At 45.4% G+C, this 19,457-nt stretch overlaps 1 protein-coding gene across 1 annotated transcript in view; it reads left to right on the forward strand.

Moving 5' to 3' along the window:
• The window catches only part of LOC130078043 (probable ubiquitin carboxyl-terminal hydrolase FAF-X), a 64,245-nt gene that overhangs the window by 1,273 nt on the left and 43,515 nt on the right, over positions 1–19,457 (forward strand). The window contains 14 exon segments of the mRNA XM_056243513.1: positions 1,825–2,030; positions 4,459–4,676; positions 5,522–5,667; positions 5,760–5,839; positions 6,206–6,318; positions 7,189–7,407; positions 13,904–14,019; positions 14,105–14,356; positions 14,720–14,858; positions 16,040–16,192; positions 16,879–16,983; positions 17,735–17,941; positions 18,197–18,333; positions 18,991–19,124. Of these exon segments, the coding sequence (XP_056099488.1) occupies positions 4,590–4,676; positions 5,522–5,667; positions 5,760–5,839; positions 6,206–6,318; positions 7,189–7,407; positions 13,904–14,019; positions 14,105–14,356; positions 14,720–14,858; positions 16,040–16,192; positions 16,879–16,983; positions 17,735–17,941; positions 18,197–18,333; positions 18,991–19,124 (1,888 nt within the window). The 5' untranslated portion in view covers positions 1,825–2,030; positions 4,459–4,589.

The raw sequence follows: 19,457 nt of genomic DNA on the forward strand, positions 1-19,457 counted from the left end.
GAAAATGTATTTCTGATATCAATATTATTTCAGATATCTAAAATGGCTTTCTTACTAGTAACAATCACATTCATGATATCAGAAATTAACATTGTCACTAGTGAAAATTGAATTATTGATATCAAAAATGAACATTGTTACTAGTAGCAATTCAATTGTTGATATCAAGAATAGACATTTCAACTAGTGACAATTTAATTCTTGATATCAAAAATAAAAGTTTTTACTAGTAAGAATTGTGTTTCTGATATGTGAAATTGGAATTTCAACTAGTAAGAAATCAATTCTTGATATCAAGAATTGATTTTGAATGGCAGCCTATGGTGACATTTCACTAGTGAAAATACAATTACAGATATCAAGAATGATAGTTTTTACTAGTTGCAATTCAATTGTTGATATCAAGAATTATCATTTTAACTAGTGAAAATGTAAATGTTGATGTCAAGAATTACCATTGTTACTAGTGAAAATGTAATTCCTGATATCAAAAATTGCCATTGTTACTAGTAGAAATATTATTCCTGATATCAATAATTATAATTTTAACTAGTGAAAATGTAATTGTTGATATCAAGTATTCATATCCTGGAAATGAATAAAAGTTAAAACAGCTTGCCATACATTTTATGCATTTATTTATTTAAACTTGGTTCATTTTAAATAAATGAACCAAGAATAAATCATAATAAATGAAAATAAATGCATTTATTTTCTCCAAAAATAAATGCATTTATTTATTTAAACTTCATCCATCGGCATGGATGAAGGAACATCACCTGCAGCTCAACCTGGCAAAGACTGAGCTTCTCATCCTCCCTGCCAATCCGTCTCTACAGCACGACTTCACTATCCAGCTAGAGTCATCCTCAATCACCCCATCAAGGTCGGCCAGAAATCTTGGAGTAATCTTTGATGATCAGCTGACCTTCACAGACCACATCACAAAGACAGCTCGATCATGCAGGTTTGCTATGCACAACATCAGGAAGATCAGGCCTTTCCTAACTGAGCATGCAACACAACTTCTCGTCCAGGCCCTGGTCATTTCTAGGCTTGATTACTGCAATGCTCTTCTGGCTGGACTTCCATCATGTGCAACTAAACCTCTACAAATGATCCAGAATGCTGCAGCTCGCCTGGTCTTCAACGAGCCCAAAAGGGCCCACGTCACTCCTCTGCTCATCTCTCTGCACTGGCTACCACTCGCTGCTCGCATCAAGTTCAAGGCTTTGACGCTTGCTTACAGATTGACCACAGGTTCAGCTCCCTCCTACTTCCAGTCACTACTACAAGTCTACATCCCTACCAGAAGCCTACGATCGGTCAATGAGCGACGGCTCGTGGTACCATCACAGCGGGGCACAAAATCACTCTCCAGAACATTCTCATTCACGGTTCCATGCTGGTGGAGTGATCTGCCGTCCCTCATCCGGAATGCAGAATCCCTGACAACATTCAAAAGACAACTGAGAACTCATCTCTTCCGGGAGCACTTAACATAACATTAAAAAAAAAAAAAATCCTTTCCTCTAAATCCTCGCTTGCCTGGCTTATGCTTCTCCGAGCTATGGCTGAACTTTGTATTTTGAGCACTTCTTGCGTTGTTTTTGCCTCTTCACGATGACTCGCTTGGTTTAGTCCTCAGTTGTAAGTCGCTTTGGATAGAAGCGTCTGCTAAATGACTAAATGTAAATGTGTAAATGTAAACTTTTTTATTTGATTTAATTTCGTTAGGTTTAGTTTGATTTATGTGTTTGTTGCACCTGTGTTTTGATTTGGACTGAGTGTGTTTGATGTTGTTGTGTTTGTGTTTCTCATCAGAGCACACCTGTGTGACAGGAAGTGTGTGCATGTCACTTCCTGAGGGCGGCGCTGAAGCGTGTGCTGGACCCAAACACTCTGTGTTCTTCAGGACCGTGGGCGGGTGTTGAGGTCCAGAACTGGTCAGCTGTGTGTTGGTAAGGCATTATTAACCTTCAACGCTCCTGCTCTCCATCTCCACCGGCTATTCAGCTTTCTCTTTATTAGTGAGCCCGTTTGACCCTTATAAGTGCAGCAACACACACACACACACACACACACACACAGAGACACACACGCACATATGCACAGACACACACGCGCGCACGCATGCACAGACAGACACGCATGATCAGACACACACAGACCGACAGACACACACACGCGCGCACAGACCGACAGACACACACACACACACGCACGCATGACCAGACACACACACACACACGCGCGCACAGACCGACAGACACACACACACACACGCACGCATGACCAGACACACACACACACACACACGCGCGCACAGACCGACACACACACACACACACACGCACGCATGACCAGACACACACACACACACGTATGCACAGACAGACACGCATGACCAGACACACACACACACACACGCGCGCACAGACCGACACACACACACACACGCACGCATGACCAGACACACACACACACACGTATGCACAGACAGACACGCATGACCAGACACACACACACAGACACACACGCGCACGCATGCACAGACAGACACGCATTATCAGACACACACACACACACACACAGACACACAGACACACACACATACAGTCTTTACATAGACCAGCGGAGCGTCAGGACAGAAACACACGCGTCTGATGATGTTAACAGACAAACTGTACGGCACAGAACAAACGTGTGTGTGTGTCTATCTGTGTGTGTGTGTGTGTGTGTGTCTATCTGTGTGTGTGTGTGTGTGTGTGTGTGTGTGTGTGTCTATCTGTGAAGATCTGCTGTATGCCGCTTGTCCATGATTATGTGCATGCATTTGACTGCATCTATAGTATTTGTGTCCCTGTAAATCATTTCTTTTAAGTGGACTCAAATAAATAGTTAAAATGTGTGTGTGTGTGTGTGTGGACGGACGAGAGCAGCTGGTGTTCAGCGGTTAAAGTTAGCAGCGGCATCTGATCCGCACAGACGTCTGAACTGAACCCGTTCAGTGTGTGTGTGTGTGTGTTGATCTGCTGGGGTGTGTGTGTGTGTGTTGATCTGCTGGGGTGTGTGTGTGTTGATCTGCTGGGGTGTGTGTGTGTTGATCTGCTGGTGTGTGTGTGTGTGTTGATCTGCTGGTGTGTGTGTGTGTGTTGATCTGCTGGTGTGTGTGTGTGTTGATCTGCTGGTGTGTGTGTGTTGATCTGCTGGTGTGTGTGTGTTGATCTGCTGGTGTGTGTGTGTTGATCTGCTGGTGTGTGTGTGTTGATCTGCTGGTGTGTGTGTGTGTTGATCTGCTGGTGTGTGTGTGTGTTGATCTGCTGGTGTGTGTGTGTTGATCTGCTGGTGTGTGTGTTGATCTGCTGGTGTGTGTGTGTTGATCTGCTGGTGTGTGTGTTGATCTGCTGGTGTGTGTGTGTTGATCTGCTGGTGTGTGTGTGTTGATCTGCTGGTGTGTGTGTGTTGATCTGCTGGTGTGTGTGTGTTGATCTGCTGGTGTGTGTGTGTTGATCTGCTGGTGTGTGTGTGTGTGTGTTGATCTGCTGGTGTGTGTGTGTTGATCTGCTGGTGTGTGTGTTGATCTGCTGGTGTGTGTGTGTTGATCTGCTGGTGTGTGTGTGTTGATCTGCTGGTGTGTGTGTGTTGATCTGCTGGTGTGTGTGTGTTGATCTGCTGGTGTGTGTGTGTTGATCTGCTGGTGTGTGTGTGTTGATCTGCTGGTGTGTGTGTGTGTTGATCTGCTGGTGTGTGTGTGTGTTGATCTGCTGGTGTGTGTGTGTTGATCTGCTGGTGTGTGTGTTGATCTGCTGGTGTGTGTGTGTTGATCTGCTGGTGTGTGTGTGTGTTGATCTGCTGGTGTGTGTGTGTTGATCTGCTGGTGTGTGTGTTGATCTGCTGGTGTGTGTGTGTTGATCTGCTGGTGTGTGTGTGTTGATCTGCTGGTGTGTGTGTGTTGATCTGCTGGTGTGTGTGTGTTGATCTGCTGGTGTGTGTGTGTTGATCTGCTGGTGTGTGTGTGTGTTGATCTGCTGGTGTGTGTGTGTTGATCTGCTGGTGTGTGTGTTGATCTGCTGGTGTGTGTGTGTTGATCTGCTGGTGTGTGTGTGTGTTGATCTGCTGGTGTGTGTGTTGATCTGCTGGTGTGTGTGTGTTGATCTGCTGGTGTGTGTGTGTTGATCTGCTGGTGTGTGTGTGTTGATCTGCTGGTGTGTGTGTGTTGATCTGCTGGTGTGTGTGTGTTGATCTGCTGGTGTGTGTGTGTGTTGATCTGCTGGTGTGTGTGTGTTGATCTGCTGGTGTGTGTGTGTGTTGATCTGCTGGTGTGTGTGTGTGTTGATCTGCTGGTGTGTGTGTGTTGATCTGCTGGTGTGTGTGTGTTGATCTGCTGGTGTGTGTGTGTTGATCTGCTGGTGTGTGTGTGTTGATCAGCTGGTGTGTGTGTGTGTGTGTCTGCAGGTAATGCCATGGTCTCTGAGGCTCGTCCTGAGCTCCCGCTGCTTCGGTCTCGTTCTCTCGGACGCTGGAATCGGGGAAACCCGTAAAGCACATAATCAGACCGGATCGCCCGGATCAGCCGCGCGTCGAGCATGACGGCCACCACCCGCGGGTCTCCTGTGGGCGGCAACGAGAGCCAGAGCCAGGCGCCCGACACCCAGACCCAGACCCAGACCCAGGTGTGTGTGTGTGTGTGTGTGTGTGTGTGTGAGAGACAGCTCAGCTCAGCAAACACAGTCTGTAAACACAGATCTCTATAGGTGCAATGTGCATCACATGACTTTTCCAAATGCCTCCTCTTGGGTTCCTCCATCTTCAGAAGATCAGCTGTCACCGGACAGAACCAGGAGTCCAGGACCCAGAGCTTTTCAAGTGTTTCCAGATTAATGTCGCTTGAACCGGTTTCTGAGAAGCTGCTAAAAGCATCTGTTAATTCATTAGTCGATTATCTAATCCTCAAGGCAGTTTCTGAAGATGTAACACCGGCTCACACAGAACGATGACTACATTAGTGTAGGAATATAGGACCACACCGACACACATCATCGCTGTTTATTCTCAGATTTGGCGTCTGTCGCTTTAAGAGCTGGAGCTCTGTAGAGCAGGATGGATTCTGATTGGCTGTCAGTGTTCTTATTGTTCATCAGCTGGAGAAAATCTTTTGTGATTCCAGTGAAATCAGTCCTCTGTGTCGTTATCATTATAGTTGTGATGTGACCTCTATTTAATATTCAGCAATATTATTGATCTCCTGCATTATATGAGAGCTGAGCTGGACGATGACATCACGGTTTACTCCAGAGCGGCTGTATATATAAATGAACTAAATAACTTTTTTACAACAGAAATGAAGCATCGCTGAACTGGCTTAAGCTGGACTGGCGCTGTTCTCTTCTGTGTCGTTATTGTCCTGTTATCTCAGTAAAGCTGCTCTGATGTTAGCCAGAAACATGGATAAGCTGCATATACAGCGGCTTGTGTGTGACGTCATGTTGTTGTCGTTCTCTCGTGTGTGTGTGTTTAGACGCTCTCGCCGAACTCCTCCGATGAGACGTCACCCATCAGTCCACCAGAGGAAGTGGTTCAGGCAGAAGCTCCGCCCACACAGGAAGAGGAGGAGCCTGCCTTCCCACACACAGACCTGGCCAAGCTGGACGACATGATCAACCGGTGAGCCTGACGCCTCTCACAGTGTGTGTGTGTGTGTGTGTGTGTGTGTGTGTGTGTGTGTGTGTGTGGTAACGTGTGCTCCTCTGGTCCAGGCCGCGCTGGGTGGTTCCGGTTCTGCCCAAAGGAGAGCTGGAGGTTCTGCTGGAAGCGGCGATCGAGCTCAGCAAAAAAGGTCTGAAAAACATCCATCATTATTCATCATTCATATGATCGTGGATATTCAATCTAACTGCATTCATCATTCGATAACCGCAATAATCCTGCAGTTTAAATTAATCACTTTTTACCAGCCAAATGAGGGAAATTAAATTGCAGTTATATTGTATTATAAATAAATAAATAATTAATTAATTAAATATTATTAGTTTTCACAGCATTACACTAAATCATATGCACCTATTTTGATTATAAATTTCAGTATTACTTTATATACAATTCCAAGTAAAAGGCTTCCAGTGTAAGCAGCATGACTGAAATCACACGAGTATTAGTCTGACCTGGTGTGTGTGTGTGTGTGTGTGTGTGTGTGTGTGAGAAGGGCTGGACGTGAAGTGTGAGGCGTGTCAGAGGTTCTTCCGCGACGGCCTGACCATCTCCTTCACAAAGATCCTGACGGATGAGGCCGTGAGCGGCTGGAAGTTTGAAATCCACGTGAGTGTGTGACCGATCTCTCGGACCCTAACCCCTGATCTCAGCGGTACACGGCGTGGCTACCTTCCCTCAGTTTGCACCTTCAACACACACACACACACACACACACACACACACACACACACACACACACATGTTTTGAGTCGATTCTACAATGTTAAGTGGTTGAAAAAAACCCTCCTTAATTCCGCGTTTGTAGGCAAAAATGGGAAAACTATAATTCAGAGCATTTTGTTTTTTTATTTGTCGAATTAAAATCAATAAATCCAACACAATGCGGATCATGCCACACTGGTTTACGGTTCCGTTTGGTGCCATTTGCTTTTTGAGTTATTGAAATTTGATGTGTTTTTGTTTGAAATAAATAATTGATCTACTACTTTATAGCATAGTCAGATTTGTCTAAGCATATTTTGGCATCTTTGTATAGTCTCACCCAACACAGATGTGTTTTTAATTACAATTTTAACTTGTGATAAAATCAAAAAACTTGTTTAAATGCGTTATAACGATGGTTTATAGAGTTCAGCCGCTGATTACTACAGCCACCCAGTGGCTATTATTGCACTTTTGTTATTTTTATTCCAGCATATGACACCAGATTTGTAGGTTTAGGCTGTCTGAACTTACTGGAAGGATGTATTTGACTGAAGTTATAGAAATATTAAACATAACATAAAAATAAGCATAATTTACATAGAAAATATGGTACTTTTAGAGGTAAAAAAAAAAATAATACAAGTTTTTATTTTATCAAAGATAGAAATGTTTTGATCACACCTGAGACCTTCGTGCCCAAACCCGTCCACGAAGGCGTAATGAAGGTCTGCATGTGAGCGCTGTTCGTGTGTGTGTGTGTGTGTGTCGCAGAGGTGCATCATCAGCAACACGCACCGGCTGATGGAGCTCTGCGTGGCCAAGCTGGCCCAGGACTGGTTCCCTCTGCTCGAGCTGCTCTCCATGGCCACCAACCCGCACTGCAAGTTCCACATCTACAACGGCACGCGCCCGTCTGAGAGCGTCCCTGCGGGAGCGCAGCTGGCCGACGACGAGCTGTTCGCCCGGCCGCCCGACCCGCGCTCTCCCAAGGTGCACTGCTTCGTCTCTCGCTCTCAACTGTGAACCTCTCTCTCTCTGATCTTTTGCATGAGTTTAAATTAGGACTGCACAATATATCGAGATATCGCATTATGTATATCGCTAGGGATGGCCCGATACCATTTTTTTTCAAACCGATACGAGTACGAGTATTTACATTTGTGTACTTGCCGATACCGAGTACCGATACCGATATTTCTACTGCAAAATTAATAGGCTCCCAGAAGAGAAGACGACTATTTTAGAACACAGGTTAGAAGACTGTTTTTATTTTCTTCTCTGCTTGTTTTAACAAGTCTAAAAATAAAAAAATTTTTGTAAAATAATAAATGTATTAACACACAAACCACTGTTAATTTAACATAAAAGCAAGCAGGCTAACTGCGTGCATGGTCTGGCATTCTGAATGTGCGCAAGTGCGCTCCCTTAATAAATCCTAAAAGCTGACAGTTCATTGCGATCTCACACAACTCTGTTATTATCAATGAAGCTGACTGCACAATCAATCTTTCATAATATCCACACTTTGTTCATTATAATTAGAGGATTTGCCAGCATACAGAATTCAGCACTGAACAAAAAAGTCCGTTTTGAGTGGTGAGTGGAGTCTATCTTAAATGCTTCTGATTGGCCATTGCGTTCCAGAAATCAACACATATGTCTGTGATTGGCTACATCGCTCAACGCTGTAACCATGTTATGAATAGAAACTCTGTCCTGTAAATCGTTTCTATTTTGTTGTAGTTGTTCTTGTTGCTTTTCTGCAAGAGATGAATAAAAATCTTTTATTTTTTATTTTTTATTCATAGATATTTCTAGTTTGCGGGAGTCCCGCGAATCGTTTTATTCTCCCGTAACCCGCACACACAGAGTGAGTGCATTACCGCCCGCGCGCGCGCTCGGCCATCAGATCTATGATGCGTCTTCAGATGTTTAACTAGATTGCTGGTGTTAAACGATGTACTTTCTTTCCCTCCTCTCGACACCTTAGCTGAACATAACTCACAGTCTGCCTTGCTGTTGTCATCACCCCTTATCTTGAAATGAGCCCAAACCGCCGACATTATACTTTCCTATGCCTCAGTTCACCTCGACAAAGCACTCGCGGCGGCCAGTTTCGTTTTGCAAAATGTACGTGGTATCGGTGCGTGGTATCGGCGAATTTTTATGAGTACGAGTACGAGTATATTAGGACAGTATCGGCCCGATCCCCGATGCCAGTATCGGTATCGGGCCATCCCTATATATCGCAACGGGTCATGAACAGCAGACAGAGAGAATCACTCGCTGTTCTTCACTGAATAACTTTAGTAGCTTTAATAAGAATCAGTATATATTTAATTTATACAGGGAAAACTAAGCAGTGTTTTATTTTTACATGTGATTATTCAGTTTCTTACGCTATTATAACACTTCTTACGCTGCAGTAAAACTGCTGTTCACTGTCAGAAGCTGGAGGGATGTTAGCTTCAGGAACAAGAACACATGTGGGCGGGGCTTGATTGTGTCTGTGGGGATTTGATTGGATGGTTGTGGTTTGCTATTGGCTGATCTCATGTGAGTGACAGGTTATAGCCCCGCCCACATCATCAGAGAAGAGAAGAGATGCTGCGAGAACTTATTCTGATTCTACATTATTAACACAATAATGATGATGTGCACAGATAAATCATTTAGAATAAACACTGCAATATTCCATTAAGAAAAACAAGAATTATCCATTTTGATGTCATGGTGACTTTAACATCTGTGAAACACAAATGAACCTCCTCATGGGGAAGTAGGTACTGGTGTAATTACACATATAACATTAACTTTGTTTCCATCCACCTATTTATTTGTGAATTTTGGTATATTGCGTAAAAACACTATATGGAAACGACAGGATGCACATTTACAGAATAAATCCCTCGATGTGTGACTTTCCCTCAGCGTCAGCTGTGATTGGCTAACTGGAGTAACCGGTGGACCAATGGCGTCGCAGCGTCTCTAATGTTGGTCTGGTGTTTCTGAAACGCCGGAGTGGAAGTGTGTGTTCAGAGTGATTGGGTGTAATTCCCTCCAGAAGCGTCTCACACACACGAGTGTGTTCCCGAACACCAGCATCCGAACGCCAGAGAACACGACAGCGTTTACTGTGTTTCATCTCACGCTCGACACACACTCGTTCATGATGACGCTCGACACACACTCGTTCATGATGACGCTCGACACACACTCGTTCATGATGACGCTCGACACACACTCGTTCATGATGACGCTCGACACACACTCGTTCATGATGACGCTCGACACACACTCGTTCATGATGACGCTCGACACACACTCGTTCATGATGACGCTCGACACACACTCGTTTATGATGACGCTCGACACACACTCGTTCATGATGACGCTCGACACACACTCGTTCATGATGACGCTCGACACACACTCGTTCATGATGACGCTCGACACACACTCGCTCATGATGACGCTCGACACACACTCGTTCATGATGACGCTCGACACACACTCGTTCATGATGACGCTCGACACACACTCGTTCATGATGACGCTCGACACACACTCGCTCATGATGACGCTCGACACACACTCGTTCATGATGACGCTCGACACACACTCGTTCATGATGACGCTCGACACGCACTCGTTCATGATGACGCTCGACACACACTCGCTCATGATGACGCTCGACACACACTCGTTATGATGACGCTCGACACACACTCGTTCATGATGACGCTCGACACACACTCGTTCATGATGACGCTCGACACACACTCGTTCATGATGACGCTCGACACACACTCGCTCATGATGACGCTCGACACACACTCGCTCATGATGACGCTCGACACACACTCGTTATGATGACGCTCGACACACACTCGTTCATGATGACGCTCGACACACACTCGCTCATGATGACGCTCGACACACACTCGTTAATGATGACGCTCGACACACACTCGTTCATGATGACGCTCGACACACACTCGTTCATGATGACGCTCGACACACACTCGTTCATGATGACGCTCGACACACACTCGTTCATGATGACGCTCGACACACACTCGTTTATGATGACGCTCGACACACACTCGTTATGATGACGCTCGACACACACTCGTTCATGATGACGCTCGACACACACTCGCTCATGATGACGCTCGACACACACTCGTTTATGATGACGCTCGACACACACTCGTTCATGATGACGCTCGACACACACTCGTTATGATGACGCTCGACACACACTCGTTATGATGACGCTCGACACACACTCGTTTATGATGACACTCGACACACACTCGTTCATGATGACGCTCGACACACACTCGTTATGATGACGCTCGACACACACTCGTTTATGATGACGCTCGACACACACTCGTTTATGATGACGCTCGACACACACTCGTTTATGATGACGCTCGACACACACTCGTTTATGATGACGCTCGACACACACTCGTTCATGATGACGCTCGACACACACTCGTTTATGATGACGCTCGACACACACTCGTTATGATGACGCTCGACACACACTCGTTCATGATGACGCTCGACACACACTCGTTCATGACGCTCGACACACACTCGTTCATGATGACGCTCGACACACACTCGTTCATGACGCTCGACACACACTCGTTCATGATGACGCTCGACACACACTCGCTTATGATGACGCTCGACACACTCGTTTATGATGACGCTCGACACACTCGTTATGATGACGCTCGACACACACTCGTTCATGATGACGCTCGACACACACTCGTTCATGATGACGCTCGACACACACTCGTTTATGATGACGCTCGACACGCACTCGTTCATGATGACGCTCGACACACACTCGTTCATGATGACGCTCGACACACACTCGTTTATGATGACGCTCGACACGCACTCGTTTATGATGACGCTCGACACACACTCGTTTATGATGACGCTCGACACACACTCGTTCATGATGACGCTCGACACACACTCGTTTATGATGACGCTCGACACACACTCGTTTATGATGACGCTCGACACGCACTCGTTCATGATGACGCTCGACACACACTCGTTCATGATGACGCTCGACACACACTCGTTTATGATGACGCTCGACACACACTCGTTTATGATGACGCTCGACACACACTCGTTTATGATGACGCTCGACACACACTCGTTCATGATGACGCTCGACACACACTCGCTTATGATGACGCTCGACACACTCGTTCATGATGACGCTCGACACACACTCGTTTATGATGACGCTCAACACACTCGTTCATGATGACGCTCGACACACACTCGTTCATGATGACGCTCGACACACACTCGCTCATGATGACGCTCGACACACACTCGTTCATGATGACGCTCGACACACACTCGTTTATGATGACGCTCGACACACACTCGTTCATGATGACGCTCGACACACACTCGTTCATGATGACACTCGACACACACTCGCTCATGATGACACTCGACGCACACTCGTTTATGATGACGCTCGACACACACTCGTTCATGATGACGCTCGACGCACACTCGTTTATGATGACGCTCGACACACACTCGCTCATGATGACGCTCGACACACACTCGCTCATGATGACGCTCGACACACACTCGTTCATGATGACGCTCGACACACACTCGTTCATGATGACGCTCGACACACACTCCTTCATGATGACGCTCGACACACACTCGTTCATGATGACGCTCGACACACACTCGTGCATGATGACGCTCGACACACACTCCTTCATGATGACGCTCGACACACACTCGTTCATGATGACGCTCGACACACACTCGTTCATGATGACGCTCGACACACACTCGTTCATGATGACGCTCGACACACACTCGCTCATGATGACGCTCGACACACACTCGTTTATGATGACGCTCGACACACACTCGTTCATGATGACGCTCGACACACACTCGTTCATGATGACGCTCGACACACACTCGTTCATGATGACGCTCGACACACACTCGTTATGATGACGCTCGACACACACTCGTTCATGATGACGCTCGACGCACACTCGTTATGATGACGCTCGACACACACTCGTTCATGATGACGCTCGACACACACTCGTTCATGATGACGCTCGACACACACTCGTTCATGACGCTCGACACACACTCGTTCATGATGACGCTCGACACACACTCGTTCATGATGACGCTCGACGCACACTCGTTATGATGACGCTCGACACACACTCGTTCATGATGACGCTCGACACACACTCGTTCATGATGACGCTCGACACACACTCGTTCATGACGCTCGACACACACTCGTTCATGACGCTCGACACACACTCGTTCATGACGCTCGACACACTCGTTCATGACGCTCGACACACACTCGTTCATGACGCTCGACACACACTCGTTCATGATGACGCTCGACACACACTCGTTTATGATGACGCTCGACACACACTCGCTCATGATGACGCTCGACACACACTCGTTCATGATGACGCTCGACACACACTCGTTCATGATGACGCTCGACACACACTCGTTCATGATGACGCTCGACACACACTCGTTCATGATGACGCTCGACACACACTCGTTCATGATGACGCTCGACACACACTCGTTCATGATGACGCTCGACACACTCGTTCATGATGACGCTCGACACACACTCGCTCATGATGACGCTCGACACACACTCGGTCATGATGACGCTCGACACACACTCGCTCATGATGACGCTCGACACACACTCGCTCATGATGACGCTCGACACACTCGTTCATGATGACGCTCGACACACACTCGGTCATGATGACGCTCGACACACACTCGCTCATGATGACGCTCGACACACACTCGCTCATGATGACGCTCGACACACACTCGTTTATGATGACGCTCGACACACACTCGTTTATGATAACGCTCGACACACACTCGTTCATGATGACGCTCGACACACACTCGTTCATGATGACGCTCGACACACACTCGTTCATGATGACGCTCGACACACACTCGGTCATGATGACGCTCGACACACACTCGCTCATGATGACGCTCGACACACTCGCTCATGATGACGCTCGACACACACTCGTTCATGATGACGCTCGACACACACTCGTTCATGATGACGCTCGACACACACTCGTTATGATGACGCTCGACACACACTCGTTTATGATGGAGGGAACACAGCCGATTGCAGAAACTCACACTTTATTACTGATATTTATTGACGGCTTTATTCCCTTGAACACATGGGATGGAAACGCTGCTTTATTCACAGATGATTTATGCAATATTCCAAAGTTAATTCGCATGTTTGGATGGAAACGCAGCTAGTGTGAAGTTATGAGGGTGATATTGAAGGAAAGTGAGTAATAATGATAGTCCAGATGCAGTGTGTGTGTGGGGTCGTGACCCGTCATCTGTGTTGGCTCAGGGCTGGCTGGTGGACCTCGTCAATAAGTTCGGCACATTGAACGGGTTCCAGATTCTCCACGATCGCTTCATGAGCGCTCAGGCTCTCAACGTGCAGATCATCGCAGCGCTCATCAAGTAAGTGCCTCCACACCCATCCCTGACGCTGACGGCGCACTCGCTGCTGCTTCTGGGCCTCATCGATCCTCGGTTTCTCTTCCAGACCCTTCGGCCAATGTTACGAGTTCTTGACTTTGCACACGGTGAAGAAGTTCTTCTCACCCGTAATCGAGATGGTTCCGCAGTTTCTGGAGAACCTCACAGACGAGGAGCTGAAGAAAGAGGCCAAGAACGAGGCCAAGAACGACGCTCTGTCCATGATCATCAAGTCCTTGAAGAACCTGGCGTCCAGAGTTCCTGGTCAGGAGGAAACCGTCAAGAACTTGGAGATCTTCCGGTTAAAGATGATCCTAAGGTGAGCCGTCCCAGCACAATAGATGGATAGCCTTTTATTGTCAGTCGACTGTACTTTTAGAGTGCACATATGAACCAAATTCTGTTCCGCTAGCTCATAAAAATATAATTTTAAAAATGCTACAACGTGCATTAAAATATAACACTAAAAACAGCACATGGTTATTGGCGGCATATAAACACAGTTGTTCCGCATTATAAATAAATACTATTATGTGGTTTGTGTATACCATTCATTATTATATTATTTATATTAATATAAATATATTCTTCATATTATTACTATCTATAACGGTTAATGTTGTGTTATGTGCCTGTTCACGCTCTGCATGAAGTTTATCGAGTCTTCTCGTCTGCTTTACAGGTTGCTGCAGATCTCCTCGTTTAATGGGAAAATGAACGCGCTGAACGAAGTGAACAAGGTGATCTCGAGCGTGTCGTATTACACACACCGGCACGGGAACCCTGAGGAAGAGGAGTGGCTGACGGCGGAGCGCATGGCCGTAAGATTCCCTGTCAATCAGTCTGTCATCGGGTGTGTCTCAATCTGGTCCCTGTGCCCTCGCTCACTGTGCGGGGTTCATGACCGGCTGTCCGCTGTCCGGGTCCCGGGAGGCTTAGTTACTATTTCACATATTAATCATCGAAATCTTCCATTTTCAAGAAACGGCTGAAGACGCATCTTTTCGGCAACACTTGATACATTAATACTAACACCTTCTCTTCTAAATCTATCTATCTAAAAAAAATGATTATTCCATGTACTGCGTTAGACTAAACCGGGAAGGGTCACAGCACTTGCATAATGTGTCCTATTGTTAGTTTCACTGCTTCTATTGTTCTCATTTGTAAGTCGCTTTGGATAAAAGCGTCTGCCAAGTTATTAAATGTAATCGTAAAATAGGAATCGTTTGAAAGCGTAAACATAAAAACCGTCTTGAATTCGGACACGGAAACGGCACTTTAGATCCTTTGAGCTGCTCAATTTCTGTGATGACAACTTAAAATTTGGAACACAAATCGGTTCGACTTATGGCTTTGATTTTCTAGCAATTTTAGAGTCCAAATTATTTAGTAAAATATGTATTTTGTATGAAATAAAAATGTTTAGTTCACTACATTTGCTTTACAGTAAACCCAAACTTCTATAACTTTTCTGTCTTCTGTAAAAAGAGAGTCAGATCTGTGATCGAAACCAGCGGTGATGCTTAACACGGATAAATACCCGGACCGTTACATATAACTTCAACATTCCAGCTGTAAATTAATCATTAATGGTAAAAAGATCATGTTCACTGCCTGTCTATCAATGTATGTTTATGCAGAAATATAGTTAAAAATATGGTTTGTTTGTTTGTTTTAAAGCATCCATCACGGGTCGTGAAGTGTATTGACAATTTATGTTTCACTCTTCAGTATTTTTGTTAAGGGAACATTGTTAAGGGAACATAGTGAGCATCGATGCTCCCTGGTTTTCACAGTGCATTATGGGACTTTTTAGGTAGTGAACGTTCCAGTGCACTGGAAGGATTTTGCGATTGGGACAGCCCTGATCAGTGAACTAGGGAGCGGATTGAGACGCACCCACTGTTCCTGGTGTCTAGTAGTGTGTGCGTGTGTGTGTGTGTGTTACACCTCGTGTGATGCTACAGGAAGTGCTCACGATGTGTGTTCTGTGCGTCAGGAGTGGATTCAGCAGAACCACATCCTGTCCATCGTGCTGCGAGACAGCCTCCACCAGCCGCAGTACGTGGAGAAGCTGGAGAAGATCCTGCGCTTCGTCATCAAGGAGAAAACTCTGACCCTGCAGGACCTGGACAGCATCTGGGCGGCTCAGGTACCAGCCTAGCGCTAACCCTAACGCTAGCATACATCCATCAGTAGTGTGACACAACACCGGACTATAACTCACTACAGTTAAAGTCAAACATTTTATCCCTTAAAACTCATCTTTGATCACCAAAATGATATTTTTAATAATTTTTCCTGTGAAATAAATTTCTTCATGTCTTTAAATATCTCGAATGTAACTCGACACCCTTGCCTCATTTAGTACGCGCGGTTCTATGAATATGCAAATGAGCCCCGCCTCCACTCACTCACTCACTCAGAGATCCACTGGTTGACGATCACACGTTGATCTGATTGGTTACAAGGTCGTTTGTGACGTCAGAAACACCAGCGATTTCAAACCGTGTTTTTGAGACTGTCTTTGGTTCACTGCAGTTTTAAGGAGGAAATACTCAGCAATGCTGTCGACTTTTTTTACAACAGAAATGAAGCATCGCTGAACTGACTTAAGCTGGACTGGCGCTATTCTCTTCTGGAAACACACTGTGTTGCATTATTGTCCTGTTATCTCAGTAAAGCTGCTGTGAAACTCTGATGTAAAGCGCTGTGTAAATAAAGCTGACTCGACTGGTGTGGTGGAAATGGTCCAGCACAGTTCCCTTCTGATCCAGCTCGATTGCTTTCATTGCTGTGGACGAGTGTGTGTGAATGATCTCTGTGCTGTCTCCTCAGGCGGGTAAACATGAAGCGATCGTGAAGAACATGCATGATCTGCTGGCCAAGCTGGCGTGGGACTTCTCCCCGGAGCAGCTCGACCACCTGTTCGACTGCTTCAAGGTAGCGGCGCGCGTGTGTGTGGCGCAGGCTGATGACACTCCTTAGCCAGGGGTGGGGAACTCACTGTGAGAGTAATGCATTACAATATTGCGTTACTTAGTTACTTTTTTTTAGAAAAGTAATGCGTTACGTTACTTTTGCGTTACTTTTTCCCCACCTAGGCTTGGCTTGTTTTTTTTATAACCAAAAACATTATAGTTTTATATTTATAGTTATATATTATAGTTATAAAAGTTAAAGTTATATTTTGGGCAAATATAAAGACCCTTTCACACGAAAAGTGAAATAATGATCCTCAGGCTGAAGGAAATGCAGATTCACTCCTGTACAGTAGAGTACGGTGGCCATTATGGTCAATAAAGTGAGATTAAATGCATAAAAAAAATTTGTTTTGTTTAACATTTTTAGTTATTGGGGGTTTGCATAGTATTCTGATTCTGCATTGCACTGATTTTATTCATTTTGAGGAATATTGAAGCTTTTTTTGTGCAAGTGAGATGAGTAAATGCACTCTCACATGTAGTCTAGAACTACAATTACCATCATGTTTACACACACACACACACACACACACACACACAACCCCTCTGCACTTCAACAGGAGAGCTGTCAGTCAGTAAATGTGAAAACAAAGTGATTTGCGTTACTTATTTGAAAAAAGTAACTCAGATATTTTGTTGTAAATTTTACAAGTAATGCGTTACTTAAAAAGGTTGTTTGTAATGAGTGCCTCTGGTCTGGCGGCCCGCAGGCGAGCTGGACGAACGCGAGTAAGAAGCAGCGTGAGAAGCTCCTGGAGCTGATCCGCAGGCTCGCCGAGGACGACAAGGACGGAGTGATGGCCCATAAAGTGCTGAACCTGCTGTGGAACCTGGCTCACAGCGACGACGTGCCGGTGGACATCATGGACCAGGCCCTGAGCGCACACATCAAGATCCTGGACTACAGCTGCTCTCAGGTCAGAGTTCCCACTCGCTCTCACCGCTAGGTTTCTTTCTGCGGAGTAAAATCTCAGAGTAAAATTATACACCGGTGTTTTGCCAGATGAGAAGTTTCTCTATGCATCATATTGTTACTCTTTAAATTCCTTTTATAACTCTTTTAATTTTGCTTCCGTTCATTTTGTGATTATTTTCATTCCTTTCTGTGCACTTTGAATTGCCATAGTGTATGAAACGTGCTATGTAAACAGAGTTGGCTTGCTGTTGTACAGGACCGTGACACGCAGAAGATGCAGTGGATCGACCGCTTCATCGAGGAGCTTCGCACGAACGATAAGTGGGTCATTCCGGCTCTGAAGCAGATCAGGGAGATCTGCAGCCTGTTTGGAGAAGCTCCTCAGAACCTCAGGTGCGTTGAGCAGGCGTCTGAACCACACACACTCCGGGTGCCTCATCTGTGTGTGTGCAGGGCTCCTACAAGGGCTTTCTGAAGTCCTGGAAAACAGCCATATTTATGAAAAGTGCTTGAATTATTGAAAGGCAAGATATGTGAAATTAATGTTTAATTTTATCGATAAAACAATCTTTTCACACAAAATGAACGCTGCGACCCGTCTGATATAGAGGCATTTCGCATGGCTATTAATGTGATATTGCTCTTATAAATAGTATATGATACAGCTTTTATTCTTCAAGTCAATCATATATTCATGAAAAAAAAAATCCGTTTGAATAAAGCGATATCTTAGTCATAGTGTCCTTTCAGTGGTTAAAGTTCCAGCAGTCGTCGCATGTGCTGCACTTTATTTTTACCATTTTGTTTTATTAGTATATTTTTTATTATCTGTTTACCTTTTTTAGAATTTAAAAGATACTAAGTGAGATCTCAGATTGAAGTCCTTAAAAACCCCAAAAAGTAGTGCTTGAAAAGTCCTTAAAAGTCCTGGAATTTCATTTTACAGTATCTTTACGAACCGTGTGTGTGTGTGTGTTTGTGTGTGTGTGTGTGTGCGTGTGTGTGTGCGTGTGTGTGTGTGTGTGTGTGTGTGGTTTGTCTCTGGAGCAGTCAGACGCAGAGGAGTCCACATGTCTTCTACCGCCACGATCTGATCAACCAGCTTCAGCACAATCACGCGCTCGTCACGCTGGTGGCCGAGAACCTGTCGGCGTACATGGAGAACATGAGGCAGTTCTCCAAAGGTCAGTGTCATCTATCGGCAAGCGCATCACATCTCAGATTCTGAAGCTGACATGCTACGTTTACAGTCACCCAAATAACCCATTAGTAATGGGATTGAAGAGCCCTCATGTAAACGCACCAGTTGGCCCGATTTAAAGGTGTCCAGTAGACCTGAAACATTCCTATCACTGGGGAAAATCTAAAGGCTTGAATCCGACTTTTTCATTCTGATGCATAAATATCTTGCTCGCATGTGCGGTGCAGATACGCTTCACACATTACGAACATGCATGTGTTTATTTATGCCTTATGAACTAGTCAGTGGAAGAGATTGAATATTTGATAATTTCGAC

This window comes from Rhinichthys klamathensis, unplaced genomic scaffold (assembly GCF_029890125.1).
Source record: "Rhinichthys klamathensis goyatoka isolate OS25496 unplaced genomic scaffold, OSU_Roscu_1.1 h1tg000802l_1, whole genome shotgun sequence".
Taxonomy (NCBI): domain Eukaryota; kingdom Metazoa; phylum Chordata; class Actinopteri; order Cypriniformes; family Leuciscidae; genus Rhinichthys; species Rhinichthys klamathensis.